General features: G+C 39.1%; 1 protein-coding gene across 7 annotated transcripts in view; it reads right to left on the reverse strand.

Annotated features, from left to right (window-relative positions):
* KIAA1217 (KIAA1217 ortholog) overlaps positions 1 to 21,477 on the reverse strand; it is a 355,093-nt gene that overhangs the window by 330,213 nt on the left and 3,403 nt on the right. For 6 of the 7 annotated variants that reach the window (XM_072925432.1, XM_072925429.1, XM_072925430.1 and 3 more), the window contains one exon: positions 2,789 to 2,886. The exons of the other annotated variant lie outside the window; for it this stretch is intronic. In XM_072925432.1, coding sequence (XP_072781533.1) covers positions 2,789 to 2,852 — 64 coding nt within the window. In that variant the 5' untranslated portion in view covers positions 2,853 to 2,886. Of the gene's footprint in view, positions 1 to 2,788; positions 2,887 to 21,477 lie in introns of those variants that run through there. 7 annotated transcript variants of the gene reach the window in all.

The raw sequence follows: 21,477 nt of genomic DNA on the forward strand, positions 1-21,477 counted from the left end.
TCCCCACCACACTCAGAAAAAAAATAATTTGAAAAGCAGAAGTGAAAAGAAAATCACCCTCTGAACTTGCAAGTTTGGTAGGTGATGAGCATGTCATGCAACTAGCCAAATATATGTACTGAATATTCATAGCAGCAGGAAAATACCAATAAATAGCCATAAAGAATCACAAAATTCCCTTTAACCCCATCATTTTCATAGAGTTGTTCAAGAACAAGCCCAGGAGTGGTGCTAGGGAGGGACAGGTATAATAGTGGCAGGTTGATGAAGCTCAAGGTGCTCAACAGCTTTCAACTCCAGGTAACCCAGCCACTGCTGCCTTTCAGCTCCTAAAATCACTGTACTGTGCTGCAGCAAAACTCCAGCTCACTGCTGAGAATCCACACCAGTTCAGCCAAGGCTGGGAAACTTCCATGTGCTGCGCTCTGCTCCACCACTTAGCCATCCCCATTTTGAGATGAGTTTGCCTAAAACAAACCTTTTTCATCTGGTATAACCAAACTGATCAAAATCAGTTATTTTCAAGAACAAGAATCAATTTACAGTGAATGCCAGTCATGGCTGGCATCTGTGAATCAACTGACTCCCAAAAAATCTACTACTGTTTGCAGCATTAAAAAGCAAATTTCTACTGAACTACATCCACCCTCTTCTAAATAAAATTAATGAAGTGAATAATCAACTGCGGAAGGAGTTAAAAAAAAAAAAATTGAAAAGATATTTCCTTAGTGCAAATACAAAAGGCTGTAGTGTCACTAACCAGATATAGAGAGAAGGAGTGAGACACCACCTTCCCAGACCTCACATCAAAGCCTTGCTATCTCCCAGCTTTGGCTGGAAGTAAAATCCCAAAGGAGACGTAATTTTCAAGTACTAAACCTACTTTTAAAAAGTGCTTCAGATTCAAAGAAAATATCTTCCTTTTTTGACTCAGAGTTTGTCCCTCAGAACTACAAACACAGCAGCAAGGTGAATTTAAACTCAGCCTGTCTCAAGACAGCCAGTAATAAATGCAAAGCATGGTGAACAGAAACAACTTCAAACATTTCAGCCAACAGCATCACAAAACCTGATGATGAGGTAACTACTGGTCAGATCTCAAGATGAGAGGAGCAGGTTGCTGACATCATCCACCCAGGAGGCAAATAAGAGTACAATCCTCCAGGGGGCACAGATTGCAACCACAAACCTCAAAACAGTTATTGCCTGAACAGGCATCAGTTCAAGTGATCATTGCCAATGTATTGATTCTGCTCTGCTGACAATGATTTCACACACAGCTTCACATCAGCATAGATGACACAAAAATTCACATTTCTTCTCAGCAATAGCAATCACCCACCACTGCTGCAAATCCTCCCAGGGACGTTGCCCTCGTGCCCCAGCCCTCAAACACCAGAACAGCCCACAGACAGTGCTTTCAAGATCACAACGTGGTCCAGTTTAACAAAATAACTTATTAGCCCTGACCTTGCAGACAGATCTCTCAGCCATGGAGTTTCCACCCCAGGGTAAGGCAGGACAAAAGGCTCAGACTTCCTCTGAATTTATGGGCCTCTAGACAGAAAAGCCTCTTCTTTGCAATCATCTTCTCCCAAACAAGATGATGGGACAAGACAGGAAATAATCAGGTAACAACATATCTTTGAAGGATCATTTCTGGGGAATCAGACTATTTTTCAAAATCAGCAGCATCTCTACCCATTAATTCAGACACTAATGGTGAATGTCGATCACAGGAAAAGTGAGCTAGCACTTGCTAGAGCAACTACAGCAGTAGGTCAAAAATGTAAGTATTTGGCCCTGGGGAATTCAGAGAATCAAAACCCATTCTTGTCAGAACCTAAATGAAATCCAAAAGACAACAGTCCATCAGTCATTTACAAGTTTCCTAAACCAAAGGTCTGAGGAACTGTCCCAGTGTCAGACTGCATTATCTATATAAAACAGGATAATTTATTCTTAGCTCTGCTTGGCATATTCAGGCTTCAGACTGCGCAAGACAGTTCTGTGTTGTAGAAAAACCAAGAGAGAGATGTCAATGAGTACTTTAATTGCCCTTCCTCTTGAACACCTGGAACAATTCCTAGAGCCATTCCCTTAGATCCATTGGACTTGTTGCCAGGGCTATTAGAAGGATCTAGGTCCAGAAGTCCACAGTTTTGTCTAACAACTGACAACCATGTTTAAAGCCACAAACATTAACATGAAAATATCTAGATTTATTCCCAGAGTTTTCTTTGTCTCAGCAAGACTCCCTGGCAGACATAGTGATCACTGATAAAATCATAAAGAAAGGCCTAAGTCCAATTCAGGCACAGAAAACAGCTAAATGCCTTCCTCAGAGAGTCAAACGGGGTTCCAGCCACTCACACACCTTACTTCTGCAAGAGGAAAATTATATAACTAAAGTACAACACAGAGAGTAATTTTTCCATAACTGGTAGCCACATCTAACAAATTTTAGCAGTACACAGAAGATGTGATGGGGCTCATAGCATATGAAGGAAATCAATAGTGTTCATGGCAGAAAAAAAAAGTATTCCAGAAATTAACTTTTTTAAAGAGAGGAGCAAAAAGACATTTCAGATGCACCTCCTCTAACCCACCTTCCTCACCCCAAATTCTTATCTTCTGTATATATAGATATATAAAGTCAATGAAGATATAATTCACAACTTAGTGAGCATCTCCAACTCCTCTTAGTTCTGCCTTTATAGCCTCGCTATCCATCTATCAAATAATCACCTCTCAGCATTTTGCAGACCGAGGATGAGGTTTCACTTACCCAGCTCTCTACAGGGGAGCGCCACGCTCCAGCGGGGCGGCCGGGTGGCTCTGCCATGAGGCATTCCGGGGCATCACAGCACAGGAACTTCAGGAAACCTAAAACAGGAAAGCAGTGAGTCAAGAGTGAGTGTGCTGAAGCCCCTTTGGAAACCAGCACTGCCAGCCTCCCACAGACAGCCACAGCTGAAAACCCTGCAAACAACACTCCATCGAGGCTGACTAACCAAAACATTGTTAAAATGCAATTAAAGCTGGAAGTATGAGCAATTTAACAGCTATTCACTTCAGAAAAATATTGTAATGATCTCAAAAACAAATATTGTTTTACCCAGCAGAAATGCCCTGCAGCAGCTAGGTGACAGCCAGGAAAGACAGTCAGGTCCTTGATTCCTATTCCCCATACACATTCACCCACTCCCTTGCCATTGTCTCTGATTGGCAATGTGATTTTTCCTAAGTTTAGAATGCCAGGTGGGAATTGCAGGAGGAGCTGTCTGTATGTCCACATAATGAATGCATTCCAGAGACAGGGAAGCTGTGATGACTGTGACTGACTTTGGTACAGATCAGCCTGCAAAAGGGTATAAAATGCTGGAGTTTGGACCAACTGGTCCCCTAAAGTAGCAGGCAGTTTCCAGGTGGATAGCATCCTCACCCTTTGCCCAGACAGAGACGCCTGCAGGGTGCATCCAGTCTGAAGACAGGGAACACACACTTTTGGACAGGTGAGTACCAGCACTAAGATCTGGTCATGTGAAGAAATAAAATCCAAAAGTAGCCACAGAGGTGCTTTGTAGCCTTGTACTTGTGCATTCTGCAGGCCAAAGACTGCAAACCTGTACATTTTTAATTGAACCTGCTTATGTTACAACTATTTAGACCTGATTATATTATACACTGCATTGGCAATATTTAGATACCGTATTAGCAACAGATCTAACCACAACCATCCACATAATCGGTGTCATATTTCTCACACCTGAGTCTTGTCTCTACTATTCTGCCACAAGTTAGCAAACAAATGATCCAACTTCTTAAAGCATCAGCTACCTTTTCATCACAAGGCAGAGCTGACATAAGCCCAAAGAAATTCTGAGCTCTCAGCATTTCTAAAACTTTATTTTGGCTTTATTTCACCAATACCCATTTCCAAGCTTCCTCCATTTATTAGTTCTAATAATTTCAGATAAAACATTTTATCTAGAAGCAAGAAAATAAAAATTAGCAACAACATTAATTTCATCACTCAAGAACAGTAAAAGTTTAAAAAATATCAAAGCCATTAATGTGATTTAGGTTCAAGGTGACAATATATTGAAATAATGACCATTACTAAAAGTACACCAAACAATGTGGATCTACGGAAAGGCTGAAATATAATTATACCATTTTCCCTGTAACTTGCATCTAAGTGGTTCAATGGGTATTTCCCAAACTTAAAGACAACATTTCATATTCACAAAGTCTTGTAGGCTGATAAATACAGCCTATGATCTCAAAATTTCAAAACAAAAGTTGTTTTATGAACACTGCTTGACAGTAAAGAATCATTGGTCACACCTGCAAAAGGTTGGCCACATTAGTGAGCTTCCAGCTACCCTAAGAGAAAGCAAAAGGCAGAATCCCTCTGCCTCTCCTTTGCCCCAGTTTCCCATCATATCAGCATAGCACTGGCAAAATGCTCCAGTATTGCCTCCACATCATTTTTCAGAACAAGCCCAGGTAATATGTTAGCAAGAACCACAGATTCACATCTAGGATTGAAAGGGCCAAAATACTTGAAAATGTGCAAATAAGCGAGCCAGGAGAATGAAAAAAAAAGGCAGAGAGAATAGCTGGGTTTATGTCTTCAGAACTGAGAATAGCAACACTGCTTATTTAAACCAGAATGCAGTCTACACAATCACAACTGGCAAAATCAAAATCTTTTGTAGAGGCTATACTTGATTAAATTAGTTTAATTTTCACTATAAAATTAAAAAATAATTACTGGTTAAAAAAATAACATAAAATATCCTTTATCTAAGGAGTGCTGTAGTTGGAGGAGAACATAGTTCATTCTTCATACAAAAAAAAGAAGAGACTAAATTGCTTGAACACAAAAGATAACTCAAATTCATCTACCAAGTTGTACCCAGCAACTCTGTAATAATTGCATACAGAACACAAACATGCTTTGTTGAGAACTCACAATATCTAATCAACTGTAATTCCAAATTTTATTTCCCATTTGTAAATTACCAAGGGAGAAAACTACACAACAGGGATGTAAAATAGTATTCTAGCTGGAGATATTTTGCTAACACATAAGCTGCTACCCAGCCCTTCCCTAATGCCTGCAAGGCTCTTCTGCTTCAAAACTTATTTCAGTTGTTAGTTTCTCTTTGAAGGTATTTCAACTATAATGCAAGCAATGCTCTAATGAATTCTCAGTGCTGTGCTATCTTTCCCAAACAGTTCTTTTACGTCACCTACAAATTTGGATGCTGAGATGTACTTGCTACACTCCTGTGCATCTCTGTTTCTGAGGAATGTCAATATAATCATCAAGTGAGATGTTTTAAAGTTTCTATACTTAAAAAAAAAAAATAAAATAAACATACCCAAAAAAGCCCCAAATATACACCTTCTTCAGGCTGATTGCTTACTCAGGTTAACCTGTTTTGGCACTTAACCCTTCTGACCCTACTCCACCTGCCCAGCTGCTGACTGGTCCTGCACAGGTCTGGAGCCAGGGGAGGGGTTTGCAAGGTCCTGTGAGTGGCACAGCCCGGGCAGCACCACACCAATGAACTTCACCCTTCTCCCTTTACAAGGTTCATCCTCTGAGTAAGCAGATTTGGTAGCTTGCACTCCTCCCCAAACTTGCCTCTGGCAACAATCATTTTTCTGATTCAGGAGTAGTCGCTGCTATCCTGAGCTCCCAAAACACCAAGAGCTGCCCTAAAGAAATGTACTGGACACCTCAGCAGAAAGCAGATGGCGCTTGCCTCATGCTTGGAGCATCCAGAGACCACAGCTCTTACTGCTAAGGGACACTTCTGGCATTGTCCCTTGTCATGCCTTCCCTGTGATGGCATCTGAATACATTTTGCCAGCAGTTAAGGTCCCACTGTGACAAGGACCCTGCTGGAAGGGCAGAGGCAGCAGCAGCATAGCTTAGGCCTTTGTCTCCTGCTGCAGCAGGGACGGGCAGGCTTTTCAGTGAAGGAAGAGTATTGTCAGCTGCATCTGTACACTGAACTCTCCAAAACTAATTTCAGTAAGTTAAAAGGAGAATATTATAAGAGGAAAACAAAAGGCTACTGGTCTGTCTTATGAAACAGATTTTTTTTTTTTTTCCAATAAGCTAAAATATGCTTCTTTGAGGCCAGCAGTCAAGGGAGCAAATACCTCACTTTTGCCAGCCCAACTGCAAGAGCCATGCCAAGATCACTAAAAATGCAAAGGCAAAAAAAAAAAAAAAAGCCAGAAATTCCCTCTATTCCAGAGCATTCAAGTAATTTATCAATGAATGAAATAATTAAGCCAAAATTAGGAGTCTTTTTGACACAAATAATCATTCTGTGTTCTTTAAAAAAAAGCAAACATTTCCAGGTTGTAAAAGAGCAATGACAGAGATGTCTTTTCTTGTGTAATGAGCAGCTGAAAATTTTATACAATAAATAATGCTATTTTATAGTAATAAGTACAACATCAGCAACATAGTAAAGTTAACATATTACCACTGACAGAAATTATTTCTGTTCTCTATTAATCTGCATTCTTTACAGATGGCTATTTATAAAAATTAAACATGAAACTGAAAGGTTATCTATGGTCATATTAGCAAACATCTGCTTATGATTCTGATTTCATGTTTGCATGCTATTCTTGGAGAAGCAACCCTTTTTAAGATGTACCAGATGTGACCAAGTGTTCTTAATCGTAAAATATTTGTTTCAGCAAGATAAAAGTTCAGGGCCAGGAAAGAAATCACATATTCTGAAAAGAGCAACTGCCTTATACTGCTGCTGCTGAATTCTCGAGACGAAAAGTGTTTCTGAAGAGGGAAAAATGCAGTTTATTTAGCGTGCCACTACAGATAATCACTCTTATTTTTAAATATGAAACATTCAAATGTATAAACATGGACTCAGTTTCAACTTTCAAGCAGAGAAGTTATGCATTACAAGAACTGCATCACCTATTTGCTCTCAGGCATGGGGCTGACACAGTAACCTTCAATCTCCAGTGGCAGCAGCTAAAGCACCCTTCCACAAACTGACTTTAGAGATCTTGACTTTCCCCAAATGGCCTCACCAAGATTTCTCCTTCTCACAACGAGACAGAAACAGTTATCTGTGGCATTGGAAGGTGTTGCAGGAAGCAGATGAGAGCTATAGCAAGCAACATCAGGGAGTTAATGTAGGCCAAAACAAGGAGAGATGGCTTGTTCAATTCTTTCTTACTGTCTCTCTATAACCTAGTAACTGCTTAACCTATTTTCTAAAAGTAATAATTTTTAAAAAGGGTTATGGGCCATCAAATTATTTGTTAATTATGGTTGATAGATACCCTTTGAATGAATAATGCTGTTAATCCATAGGAAATAGATATAAAAAGAAAAGAAAGTAAATGAACACCATAAAATAGACTAGCTGAAGACTAATTTAATGGCAAATAAAGAGATTAACAATTAAAATTAAATTAGGAGTGTGAAAACCTTTTTATATATCTCAGAAAACTGAACTACCCCGGTCTTTCAAGACTCATATTTTGCTTTTCACTCTCTTGCCCCACTAGTTCACATGCATCTTCAGACTCAGATTAAGTCTCCAAGAAAGGCACACACCATCCTTCAAAGAAAACCCTGGAAGGTACAAGAGTTTAACCTTGGTGGCCAGGCAGAGAGGCTGGCAGGTCCTGCCCCAGAGGTGCAGAGCCAGGGTGCTCACCAAGCCTCTGCATCTCTCAGCCATGCTCTTCCTGGCACCAGAATGGGTTTTCATTTGTTGCCCAGATAATATTTGGGATCTGCAGAAGATTCCTCTCCACCATCACAGTAGGGTAAAAAAACCCAAAAATTTGTAAAAGCGTGTTTTTCCCTCTTTGCTTCCTCTTCCATGAAGCACAAGAATTCAAACAGGTTGCAAATGACACAAAAATCTGTCACCACACATACAAGGGGCCGGTCAGAGAGCTGCCCCATGGGAAGGGGGCTCTGTTGAAGGGAAAGTTATGCCTCAGTGAGCTGTATAAAATGTAGCTAATAGAACTGCATAGCTCGGTGTAAACAGGGAAGAGCCTGCTCCCACTTCCCATCCATGGACCAAGCAGAGATGATGCCTGCAGACACAGAACCAAACAGAGCACACCTGAATGAAGGAATGCAATGGCTCAAGGACTGCTCCTGGGACAAACAGGCCATACGGTGGGAAAACGCAAAAAAAGACACAGCAGCAATGGGGCAAGGGCAGAGGAATAGAAACACCAGAAATCATTCATTTCATGCAAAAGCCCAAGCAGATCTGAAATCCTTCCAAGCCTCTTCAGTGATGATGTGCGCTTTTGTAAGCAGAAGTAGCTCTTAACATACTTTCTGCTTGAAATGGATTCCTCTTAATGGAATTCATTTCAGTCTAGAGCTGAACAGCTTCCATTTTGGATATATGAAATCATCCAAATGGTGTTTCTCACACACCTCTGCACCTTTGACATAATTTAAGATGCACCCCAGAGAGATGAGCAAGTCATATACACACACAAGTGGTACATTAGCTACAGTGAACAGGAACATCTGCATTTATCTATGGTACCCTGAAATCAGTAATGTAGCCAAGAAAAGAACTATTTTCAGCAATCAGATAAGTCATAAAGGTATTATTAATTCATATGGTTTCAGTCTCTGTTATTTCTTAAAATTCTTCAGAATAGAATGATTTAGGTTGGAAAATACCTTTGTAGTCATTGAGTCCAACCATAAACCTAACTCTGCCAAGTCACATTTAACCACGGAAATTTTACCATAACTGCATGGCAAAAGCCAAAGAGCAAGAAAAACCTACCTTTGGTGAAAGTGAGTAAAAGGGCACCATACACTATATAAGAGTCTTGATGGACACACCTGAAATCTTTGTAGAAAGCTGACTATCCCTAGAAGCTGAGTCATAGGAAGAATGTCTAGACTCCTCAGCCAGCCATCAGCAGGGCACAATTGAATTCATCTTACCCTGTATTCAACCTGCTTGGAAAGACTTACTAAAACAATGTTTTTATTTAATGTCTTCAAGGATACATCACAAAATAATGTGATTAATTGACAAATACACAAAGACTTCTTCCCCTTATTCAGACTAAGTTTCCTAGCTCTATCTGGAGCACTAATTTTCACACAGCTCTCAAATGAAAGTATGTCAGCAAGACAACTGGTATTCTTCCTAACATTCATCATGTGTTTTCATTTGAGTAGCACCACTAAAGACAGGACAGTGGAAACAAAGTATAGAGTGCTATACCCTCCCTCTGTCTGCCACACTGAATTCAGAGTACCTGTAGATGGTAAAGCAGTAAAAGACTGGAAGCAAGTCTTCCCACCAGCGCTCCTGAGCAGAGCTGCATTGATGCTACAGTGGCAGGTTTTCAAAGAAACTGAAGTGTGTACAGAAATGCCTTACACAGCCAAACAGAAAATCTTCTTCCAGTTTCCTCTGGCTTCAGACTAAAGAAGCAAACTCTAAATCAAGACAATTAATGAGCATACAGGGAAAGGCAGATGCCTTGTTTCTACCTGCACTAGAAGACGTCATGGTTAAAAGGTTCATGTTGGCACAGCTTCACTGACGAATCAGCAGAAGATCTCAGCACTCTGTAGATGATGCAGCACTGGACAATGTAAGATCCAAATCTTACCTGCAAATGCAGCTACTCCAACTATGAAATGCACACTATAGTGTGTTAGTGAAGATAGAAGAATTTGCTGAAAGGCAGCCACTTTTATTTTAAAGAAAGATGACCAGTGATATATTATTAATTACCAAAGTCATTAAAATTTTATCACAACTGTAATATCATTATTTCTTGTACTTGAAAATAAAAATGAGAAGTCAAATTTGCTTGTTGCATTTTTTAAAACACAACTTTTAGTACCAAACCTTCTACTACTTCTACTACTATTAAAGAGTAATTCGTAGCTGAACAAAAACAAGTTAATGCAGTGTTCCACTAACCTTCAGAAAAGCTGTTAATATCCAGGATTCTTCACAGCAGGGTAGGGTTGAGAAATTAATCCTTTTAAAGTTGAATTTCAACAACAGACAAAGGCATGTGTTAGCTGAATTCTATTTATGGCAATCATCCAAATATCAAATAAAGTTTTCCTGGCTGTGCTTCAGTCATCCCCATTTACAGCTAAAGAGTACTTTTATAAATGTAGACAGACAGTATAAAACCTATGTCTTGTTTGCATCCAGATCCACACATCTCAGAAAGAGAAAACATTACTTAGTAATTGTCACTTCAAGAAACACACCAGGAGTGACTTATTGAAAAGTCCATCCTGTACAGTTGTAAACTCCAGACAAAAACCCATGAACTCAGAAATGACTACTAAAATACCACAGTGGACAAGGCAGAGCAACTAAGGAATGACAGAACTGCACATATCTGAATATAATAGGGTACCACTCTGCTAAAGAGTTAAACACTTCAGCAATGTATTTGAAAGGCTTTAGCACATATAAGGAATAGAATTTAAAGATGCATATTTCCCTCATAAACAACACAAAATAGGAAGTGGCGGTGGTATGGAAATCAATCTGTGCACAACACCTTAAAAATTAAAAGTGTAAAAAAAATCTCTGATGTTGCCATGTTTTAATCTTACAGCATGCAGGAAAATGAACTAAGCTTGTGTATGGAAAGAATCCAAATATGCTATGTATGAAAATTCAATTAAGAAATTCAAACAGCTTCATTTTGCCATACAACACTGTTGGATACAGTTGTTATAACAATGGCACTTCTTTTTTCATGATTCTATACTAAATTGGATTCTAAGGGTTCTTGGTTTTCTCCCCATCTTCACATTCTGTCACTACAAGGATTTAATATCTGAAATGCTCAAAGAAACCCAAACATATATGACCAAGTTATATCAATAACAGCTATTTATCAATTGTTTTAAAACTTTACTATGGTTTCAAAGTTCACCAGAAACAGAGAGGTGATGAGGGGCTCCAGAGGTGATGAGGGGCTCCAGCCTGTCATGCTGGTTCCTTAAGTGCAGTGCACCATTCAAATTCAGATGCACACAAGTCCACCTGACCCTCCATTTGTTTTTGTCATCTCTTATACTTGCAGTAGAACAAGAAAGGCAACAGCAGAAATGTATGAATAGAGGCACTTTTTCCTTCTGAGGCTACATCACAATATGTGACATGAAGAATTAAAGCATAGAGGTATTCAGAGAGATTGTCCCTACATTGCAGCCATCTCTCAGGTTCAGTATTTTATTATGAACATGGATGTAGAGGCTGTATTTTTAAGATTTGATGTGTCTTAGTAGTTCCTAGCAGGATGTTTAGCATCTTGAGCCCACAAACTATCTTCACATTTCATCTTCACTCATTTTAGAAAAGCACTGTTATTCAAAGGTATTTTCTTTCAGCATCCTCGAAGGTAAGAAATATTTATGCTTCATGCAACCATTTTGGTTTCTACTTAGAGCTCAACTACTATGTTTGATAACAAACATAATTTTTGAAAAGAAACATGAAGTACTGTTTGTTAAACACTACTTCATGACACAGTAATAATAAATCTATGCTGAAAGCCTGACAACTGTAACACCACTGCTAATAAACTGAGTGATCCCGTATATGAAACAGATCTGTTACATGAAAGCAATGGAGCTCAGGACTCTTGTATCACACCAGCTTCTCTCTCTGGTATCACAAGATCCCAGAGAGATAAAACTGGGATCACAAGATCCCAGGAGATAAAAATATACAAACACTCAGAAGGGATCTCAAAGCACGGCATACAAGTCCCAGACTTCTTGCTTGGCTTTCTTTTACATTCAGCACCACCAACAACTGCTTTGAACACACTCATGATGGAAACTGAGAGGAAAAAAATAAAAAGAGGAAAATGAAAAAAGATTATAAAAAACACCCCTTTATAGTAAGAACCTGAATGATATAGCAGAAGTATATCTTATGGACAGCATTTGTTCAAAGTAAGCTTTCATCAAGCACAAGGTCATACAATTCCATCTCAGGCTTTGCATCTACAGGCCCTTTGTTCTTTCTAAAAGCAGCACTGCCAATGCACACCAAACCTCTCTTACAGAGCAGATAAAGACAGGTGCAACTAAGGATGTGCATACTCACCCACAGGTAAACGTGTGTGATAAACACTGCACCTGAAAGGAATTCCTCAAGGAAATAAAGGTGCAGGTTGTTGTAAAAATGGGTTATGAAACTATTAAGCAAGTTCTGCAAATACACGCACACCTAGGTCGTAGGAGACAAGGAGGAACCTAAGCTGATGACAAAATATGAATGAAAGATTATTTTCTCTACACAGAGCTAAAACACCAACAGAATTGGAGGAAGACAGCAATAGAAGTCAGGAGTGTAACTGCTCTGGAACTTTGTGTAAAACTCAGACAGGATGCAACATTTCAAACTTTACTATTTATTAGCCCTCTTCTTTTCTCTGATAGTAGCAAACTATAGGAAAAGAAATAATAAAGTTCAGAAGAGTACTTCTATTGTGACACCCTCCAATTTTTGACAATTAGCTACGGATTTGTCACTTTCACTTTCCTCACCCACTTCACAATGCAATTTGCATGACCCTTTCAGTTAATGTACATCCTGTTACCATATGCACAAGAGAAGAAAACACGCAGAGCTCACAGAAGATCCTGAATTCACAGCCTCCTGTTCTCCAATCATTCTGTAGTGCTGCTATCAAAACTTCCTGATTCTTCTACTGGAAGAGCTGCAAGAGGCAGATGTGTGCAGTACATCCCTCACTCAGCATTGCAAGTCCAGCATGGCACCTCCTATGAGCTACAGAAAGCAGGCAAGTATTATTACACAAAGAAGATAAGTGTTAATTCTGTTCCTGAGAACTGCTAGCATTAGTTCCAAAGTACAAAACTAAAAGCACCTATAAAGCAGACGTTCCATCAGTCACTGTCTTGCTAGAGTTATCCTTATAGAAACAAAAAAGTTATTTTGGAGAATATATCAATAAATAAGTAAATCACCAAACCGCAAATGAAGTATCAACAATTCTCAACAAGCAAATTGCTGTCATTTAATATTTAACCATGCAGGAAAATTGTGGTTTGACTATATGACATCTTTAGGACAAAAATGCTATTTAGGAGACTACAAACATTTTTCTTGTTGCTTCCACATGACAGAAAGTCTCAGTTTTACAGTTATTCAGCTGTGTAAAACAAAACTGGGGGGCCAAGATGGTGAATAGAAAGTTCTGCTCATGCTCACTGCAATGCAAAAATGCACTTTATTTGTACACACATATTAGTTTGAAATTCTTCAAAACCAATGCATCAAGTAAACCAATTACACATTTAATCAGTTCAGATTTGGTACCTGACATTTGGTGAACTGTTATAGTCACAGCAATTCAGCTGTTCCTGGTTACAATGAATAGCTAACTTTGCTATATTTGAATGCTTCATGTGATATTCAACCACAGAATAACTAACCACAAGATTTTAGGTTTTATGCCTAAGTTGTGGGAACCCAGGGCAAGGGGAATATCCCCCTGTCTGCCCTGGAGTGCTCTGACTCCCAGGAAAACACTGACTTTGACCCTCATTCATGGAGAAAACTTCCAAAGCCTCAAGGTAAACTAGAAACAACAGAAGTGTGAAATAGATTGTAGAGGTTGTAGAGAGCAGGGCAGTATGTCACATGGGTGAGAAATTTAAGTTTTAGGATTTTTAGTATGTTGTAAATAGGTACAAGATGGAGGATACAGGATGTTGTCTTGAGTTCCTTTCTTCTTTCTTCTTCTTCCTCTTTCTTCTTGGGTTTAAGTGGTATCTTGAAATTGAGTAGAAAAATCCATATTGTGGGTGTTTAGGGGTCAGTTATTGGGTTAGAAAAGAAAATAATTTAGGTGTCACTTCTTAATTGGGTAGTTTATTTTTTGATTAGACTTAAAAATACCTTGCAGCACGAGGTTGTTGGCCATTTTTGTGCTGTTTTCACGCACACAAGGTCTGGGCGCAGACGGTGCACTGAAGTTTTGATAACAATAAACAGAAGCTGAAGACCAAAAAAGTCTCTCGTTCCTGACACGGAACTGCTCCAGGAGGGTCTCCCCTGCCAGGCGAGCCCCCAGGGAGTTGCCCAGCTTGGGGCCTGCAAACTCACACTAAGTGATTTTTTTTGTCCTACATTACTAATTTGTTTGTACATTTGGGTTGGTTTATTTCAAAAAGGACAGTATGTGCAATGTCTGTATCTTTCTAAAGTAAGGTGACAAAGGTGCGAAGATGGGGTTTGGGCTTAAGTTGCTATACATCATACTAGAAGTTACTAGACACGTCAAATCTCACAAACATAGCCTTTACATAGAGGTCTATAATAAAACACTGAATGTCTGAGTGGCTACAATATAGTGACATTTTGTCTGAATACCTTTGTGCTTGAATTCTGTATGTCAAATACCATTGTACAGCCTCAAAAGGAAAAAGTGACTATATTTTTCATCACTACCAATTCATTTCTTCTTGTAGAGCAAGTGTAAGACATGGAAAAAATAACTCCATCAGGAAAAAAACTGTGCAAATCTTAAAAGGCTAAGTAACATTGTTCTGAACATCAGTAAACAGAGGGTCAGGAGGACTTCTCTGTGTCTGAATTCAAAGAGTGCTTTGCACCTAAGGAACTAGCATGACTGGCTGGAGGGCTGGATTTGCTCTGTGTTTCTGGTGAACTTTGAATTTAAAACAATAGTTATGTTTTAAAGGAGTTGATAAATAGCTATTACTGATAATCTTTGGTTATACTGTGTTTGTATTTCTTTGAGCACTAGAGAAATGAAATCCCTGTAGTGACAGAATGTGAAAATGGAGAGAAAACCTAGTATCCTTAAAATTCAGTTTAGTACAGAATCACAACTACGGAAATGTCATTGTTATAGCAACTGTGTCCAGCAGTGCTGCATGGCAAAATGATGTTCTCTTTGAGGGGGTGGGCAACAGAAGTTGAGACAGATTTTCACTGATTAGCTTAATCCACCAAAAAAGAATAAACAAAATTGTGGTTTAAATATTTACATCACTGTACTTCATATCTTTGAATCTTAATAATTTTCAGCTTATTTGGTGCCCTTTGCAGATAGTTGTTCAGAATTTTTAAAATGTCAGCCATAAAAATAAAAGGAGTAGGAAAAAGTACAACTTTATCGCGCGTTAAAAGTTGCCAGCAGCTCTCGAAACCGGCAGCCTGCAGAAGAAAGAGACTCTTGTTCTCGCCCTGCACAAAACGCCCCACGTAACCCTCAGAACCCCGCCGGACACATACGGCAGCATTGATGCTGCAGAAGGGCCGAGATGCGGATGTCCCGCCAAGGCCGGGCCAGCCCTGCGCTCCTCCCGCGGCCGCGCCGCCGCGCACCGGGCTCGGGGGGAGAGGATGCTGAACCCCAGAGGGCCCCGCTTCTCATATCGGTTTTGCTCCTTGACAGGCCAAAAAAAAAGAAATTAAACCCATTAATTGCTGGTCTGGATGCAAGTGAATGGGCTATTTTTTGTGAATGGTATAAAGCATTCAGAGGTCTGGTCTTTATTGAGCAATCCAGAGACCAAGCTCTGCGCCAGAGGCCATAAAGAGAACCCCATAAAAGAATTGTTTACAGGACTAGCGTTATGAAATAACAGAAGTAAAGTAATAGGATATTAATAGCTACCCATGGACACACTTGGTTTACAAAGAAAATTTGTAACAATTAACATAAACAAGACAACACCTTGAACACAGTAAAAAAATTAAAAGGTTAACCTACCAGTAAATCTGCATCTATGAGCAGCCAAGGAAGGCAGAGCAGCCTCACTGCATCAATTGGAAACTTTTAGATGTTACTGCAATTACAGTAATAACATCAGAAACTAATAAATTGTATGGGCCGTTAGACACCAAAACAATAACTCTAGTCAAACAATTTCAGTGCATGCTGGTGCTCTGTTAACATTAAAGCAACCATCAAAAGGAAGAATCTCTGACACACTCACCCACCTCCAAGCTTTTGCCCTCAGGTTTTCTGTGAGTGAACTCCATCCATTAGGGCCTAAAGAGGAGCTCAGACAGAAGGCTAGAGTGCAACTCCTGCCTTTTCAACAGCTGTATCATTTAGCTGCTTTGAGAATAGTTAATGATGCTTATTAGCTTGCTGACAGATGATGTATCCATCATTAATACCTTTAATGAATACACCAGCAGCTACACACTTCACTGTAACACAGATAAAGCTTGAGAAACTGCATCTGCAGACAGTGAACTCTAGCTCAGGGGAACAGCATAAAGTCCATTTCCCTCAGCATTGCCATCACTTGAAAAGAAAGGAAATAGCTTTATGTTTTCCTGCCCCAAGGATGTTGGGTTGTTCATCCAGCTGCAGAGTTTTAATAGGAGACACATAAACAGACCTCAGCAAGTTACAATGCTAGGGTACAGAAGTGGGTTTAAACTTACTTATGCTGAGGATTTGCCGAATGTTTTTCTCATTTTCCTGCCAAGTGATGCTGAAAGTGCTAACTGGGGGCTGAAGTAATTTGAATTCCTCCAATTACTACTCACAGAATTACCTAGTACAACTCAGAAGAGCCTACTATGGAAGAACTGCTAGTTTGAAGGCAATAATGTACAATGTACCTTGAAACACTGCTGAAAGACCTTCAAACTAACCTTGTCTATTAGCCAAAAAGCCCCAAAGTATTCATAAACAGGCCTTATGTTTCAGAGGAGCAGAGATAAGTCAGTTAAACAACTTTTCTAGCTGCACAACACAAACAGACAAAGCTTTGGGAGCTAGATCCTGGTCACATAATGCTTTGCAAATGCTAGACTTTGGACTTCTTGCACTCCCAATACTTGGCACTGCCTCATACACCTAAGCTCCATGGAGACTGGATATCAAATATAACACACACAGCATTCCCTCACTCTCTGCACCTCCTGCCCCAAGAAGTGCATTTTAGCTTGGATTCCAAGGCACCTAACTTCTCTGTGTGCAAAACAGCCCAAGCACCTAGGTGAACCACTTAAATCAGGAAACTGATCCTCTTCTTCTAAAAGCCAAACCACAAGACCACCTGATAGGCAGCACAAAGAACAGAGTCAAGATCTAACACAGATGCACACACCAAGCCTACAGGCTGGAGAAACCTGTAATCCCTACGGGCATTTGCACTGCGAGGAGGGTCAAGCAGCAGCACAGGCTGTCCTGAGAGATTTGAAAATGGATGGAGCCTGCACAGACATGACTGAATCAAGCCCTAGGCAACCTGTTCTGACACCACTGCTGACCCTGCTGTTCGCTGGAGGCCACTCTAGAGACTTCATGAGGTCCCTTCCAGCCTGATTTATCCCATGAGTTTTTTCCATACATGCCACAACATGTCATGCCATTGGACTTTGATGTTATTCTAGCCTCTGGAAGGTACAATTATGGTGTCACATACAGATTAGTTAAAACTGATTCAATGAATAAGCCTTTGTATCTTCCCATTTTCAAAGTTTCAATCTAGCACAAATTTTCTTATTATTGGGAAGAGGCAATACAAATAATTTTGAAAATACTGTTAACAAGATACTGTACTTCTTGAACACAATTTCTGAAGCAAGATGTTTGAAAAGCAATTTATGTATAAAATGTGCTATATTCTTCCCAAATTTACCTCACCCCAAAATAAAATAATGAACTCTTTCTACTGGAAATCAACCAGACAGTAGTTTTCTTTTCAAAAACAGAAAAAGATTTCTGTCTGGAAAGAGTCACTAAACTATGAACTAGATATTATGATTTTGCTATAAACATTACCTTTGTTAAATAAAAAAATAAAAATACGGCATTCTTTTAAGAGCCTTAATTAGGGAAACAATGTTGCCTTTTTATGGCTATTTATTAACACAAGCTGAATTTTAATAATGAATTGTAATTCAGCACCATATCATCTATTTATATCCACTGTTCTGAGCCAAAGGCAGCTTACTGCCTGATTTTGAAGATTTTGGCCATAATTTCAGCATAGTTGGCAAATGCAAGGTGGTGAGCTCTTAGGCAATTAAGGTCTTTATAACTATTATGCCACCACATACAAGAATGATAGAAATGGGACTGGATGAAATACAGAAATCTTGTAGTCATGCTTATAGCACATGACTCCTTCAGTATTTCTTTGGTGATTTTACAGTAGCATACTACAACTATCCCATTGGTCTTTAAACTGAAAATGTTTAAGTATTAGCTCCATGTTTCAATTATGTTAAAAGAGGATTATCCATACTAAAAAGTGGTTTATTCAAATAAATGTTACAATGGAAAGCATTTACTCACTAATGTTCAGCCAAAGTACTAATTACATACTCCATAACTGAGTAACAAATATGTATAATCCGTCCTTATGGATTTCAACATGAAGACAAGTAACTTCAAGAAACTTCTTCCAGAAAACCTTTCCAAATAATCTCTGTAAAAAGTCACAGCTATAAAGGATAGAATAAATTTCCTAATCACAGAATTCACACTCTTGCCAGGCAGAATGCTGTTTCCAAGGTAAGGCTTGTCATTACTAAAGCAATATTCAGTCCAAACTATCTTGACAGTCCATGTTCTCTTTTACATGATCCCAAGAGAACCTTCTTACTTTTCTCCATTGGCTTCCTAATAGCCAAAACCACAATACTGGCATGCTTGTAGAGAGCCTTCTATTACTTTAGTTCATGCAATATGACAAGGAAAAAAATTGCTTTAAACAGAATATAGTGAGTTCATTTTGATGAAAGAAAAGTATTGCTATGTTTTACTGATAAAATCCTTCCTCGGTCAAAAAGCTATACACAATTAGTTTCCAAAATGAAAAATGAGTAAATGCTTAACTATAGTAGTCTTGCATACTCTGCTGTATGTTATACCTGAATAATGCAGCAAACCTGAATTTATGCAATGTAGTGTCAATGTATTCTAAGAAAAGTACAGAATAGGGTAATAATGTTAGCCACACAGTGAACACCACAAACTGTAAATTAATTTATAAATATGTATTTTGTTTCCCAGAAAATCTTCTCTGAGATTAGGACTGCAGCTAGGAAAAGGTCTGTTTGACCTTTTGCATATCCAGACTCAGGGACAGAAGAAGTGCAGCACCCACCAGCATCAGCTGCACCAGGAAAGGAGGATGATGTGGGGATGTTTGTGGTCTAGAACTCCTAAATCTGACATGATTAAGTTGTATTCTTCCAGAGTTAAGGGGTCTTTCAGTCAGTAGTGCAAGTAGGGCTTCCTTCTCCATATTTGTAAAGGAAGTTAGGATTTCAAGGTTTCTCGTGCTCATACTCTTTTGGGATAGAGATCACAGAAAAACTGAATAAAAGGAAAGCACCAGGTAGGCCACCTGAAGAATAAAATTCCAGCTTTTGTGAGTTTGAGCAGCATAAAGCTGTATAAAGCATCTTAATAAGCAAACCCCTGAAGTTTTTGGTTGTGTTGGGTTTAATTTGATTTAAATTGCATCTTTCATCAAATACTCATCACCAATCACAAAGATTTTAAACATTCCTCTAAAACTCCGTTGCAAAGGAATTCTTTCTTTCTTTTTTTTTTTTTTTTTTTTTTTTTTTTAGCAACACTGACTGAGCACACAGTTCTGAGAGAGGCTCTGGAATCTCCATCCTTGGAGGTGCTCAAAAGTCACCTGGACAACCAGCTGTAGGTGGACCTGCTTGAACAGGGAGGTTGGACAAGATGACCTCCAGAGATCCCTGTCAACCTTAGCCATCCTGTGCCTCTCAACCAAATTCCTACCAAATTCTACAAAAGCACTGTTTCACACCTCAGTGCACCCAAAGAAGGGATGCAGAAAAGTAACATGTGCCTCATAAGATCTGAAAACTGATTTTAGTCTATATGGCATGGGAAAAAAACAAAACAAAACACAAACAAACAAAAACTCACACACACAGAGCTTATATTTTAGGCAATTTGGAACCTAAAGTAAAAAGTCACGTAATGCTACAGGAGGAAGGAAGAGATACAGGAAAAGAACCTAAAGCTACCTTGTTTTAAAGAAACACATAGTCCACAAGATTTTACAGACTTGCCCTTAAATTGCACAAATGCAAACGCTGTATCAAGTGATTTGGAGGTACTTTAGCGTCTCAAGGTTTCCTGAGAGATTTTCAGTGGGGAACTACAGAAGAGTATGTTTCCCTTCTCCCATCCCAAGAAATTGGAACAAAAAGGATGACAATCAACCATTTTAATATCACCTTAACTTATAAAAACAAAAACAGGAGAAAAAAACCCAAAGCAAAACCCAAACCACCACCAATATTTACTATTAAGGGATGATCTTGAAATAACCACTGCGCTGTCCCAATTTGTTATGTCCTTGACCCAAAACCAATTCTTCACCTAGCATTACCCACTACCCTGGGACAAGCAATGATGTAATCCCAAGACTTAACAGTATAATTTAATGGTGACAACAAAGATTTCAGCATTTTCTTTTTGTGTATACATGTTCAGAGTTATTTCATTTCATGCTAGCTTGGAAAACTACCATTCCATTATTTAATGAATTCTAAGGTATTCAGGAATATAGCCAATTCCAGCTTATATTGGATAAAAAATGGAATAAGCACTATTATTCAACTGTGCTGAGGGTGGAAAAAAAAAGAAGAGAAACAGTCTTGCATATAAACTATGTATACGAGTTCTGAGGCATCTTTAGTGAATCCAAATCGACAAATACAAATCTAGAAGGACTTACAGATAAATATAATGTCAAGTGTTATGTGCAAGTCTTCACTGAATCAAGAGCAAGGACCACACCTTCTCCAGTCAGAGGGATTGAGATGTTTGGTATGACAGAGGACTGTTCCTTTGTACCACAGAACAGCACATTTGAGGAAAAGCAATTTATCTTTTGCAGAATTAAAGAATCACTGATGCCTAGCTGGAACGCACTGCTTTGGAAGAGGCCCAAAAGCTCAAGTAATTGCAACGGACTGGAAAGGCCTTCACCCCCAGGTCAGCAATTTACATTCCAGCTGGGCTATTTATGAGACAAAGCAGTTACCACCAACCACCCTTTGAATGCTCAAGTTGCCAATTTCGGTACCACTGCCGAGGTGCACACACACACAGATACCGTGACAAACCAGTCACATCCACTGTGTCCGTAGAAGAGCCCAGGACTGAGGTGGTGCACAAATCATTTCGTTGGTTACCACAAGCCAGCAAAGCTGGTCTGCAATAAAATTCCCCTCTATGGGCCTTAGATTCTGCCCACCACAACAATGTCAAATACAAACTGGAATAAGGAATGGTAAGTAAAAATAATGTCATTCTCCATGAGATTTAAACTCGTTACAGTTTGATATGTGATGAGTAAAATAGAAAAGAAAGTCCATATTTTTTCTCTTTCTCTGCCAGCTA

This window comes from Taeniopygia guttata, chromosome 2 (genome assembly GCF_048771995.1).
Source record: "Taeniopygia guttata chromosome 2, bTaeGut7.mat, whole genome shotgun sequence".
NCBI classification, from domain to species: Eukaryota; Metazoa; Chordata; class Aves; order Passeriformes; family Estrildidae; genus Taeniopygia; species Taeniopygia guttata.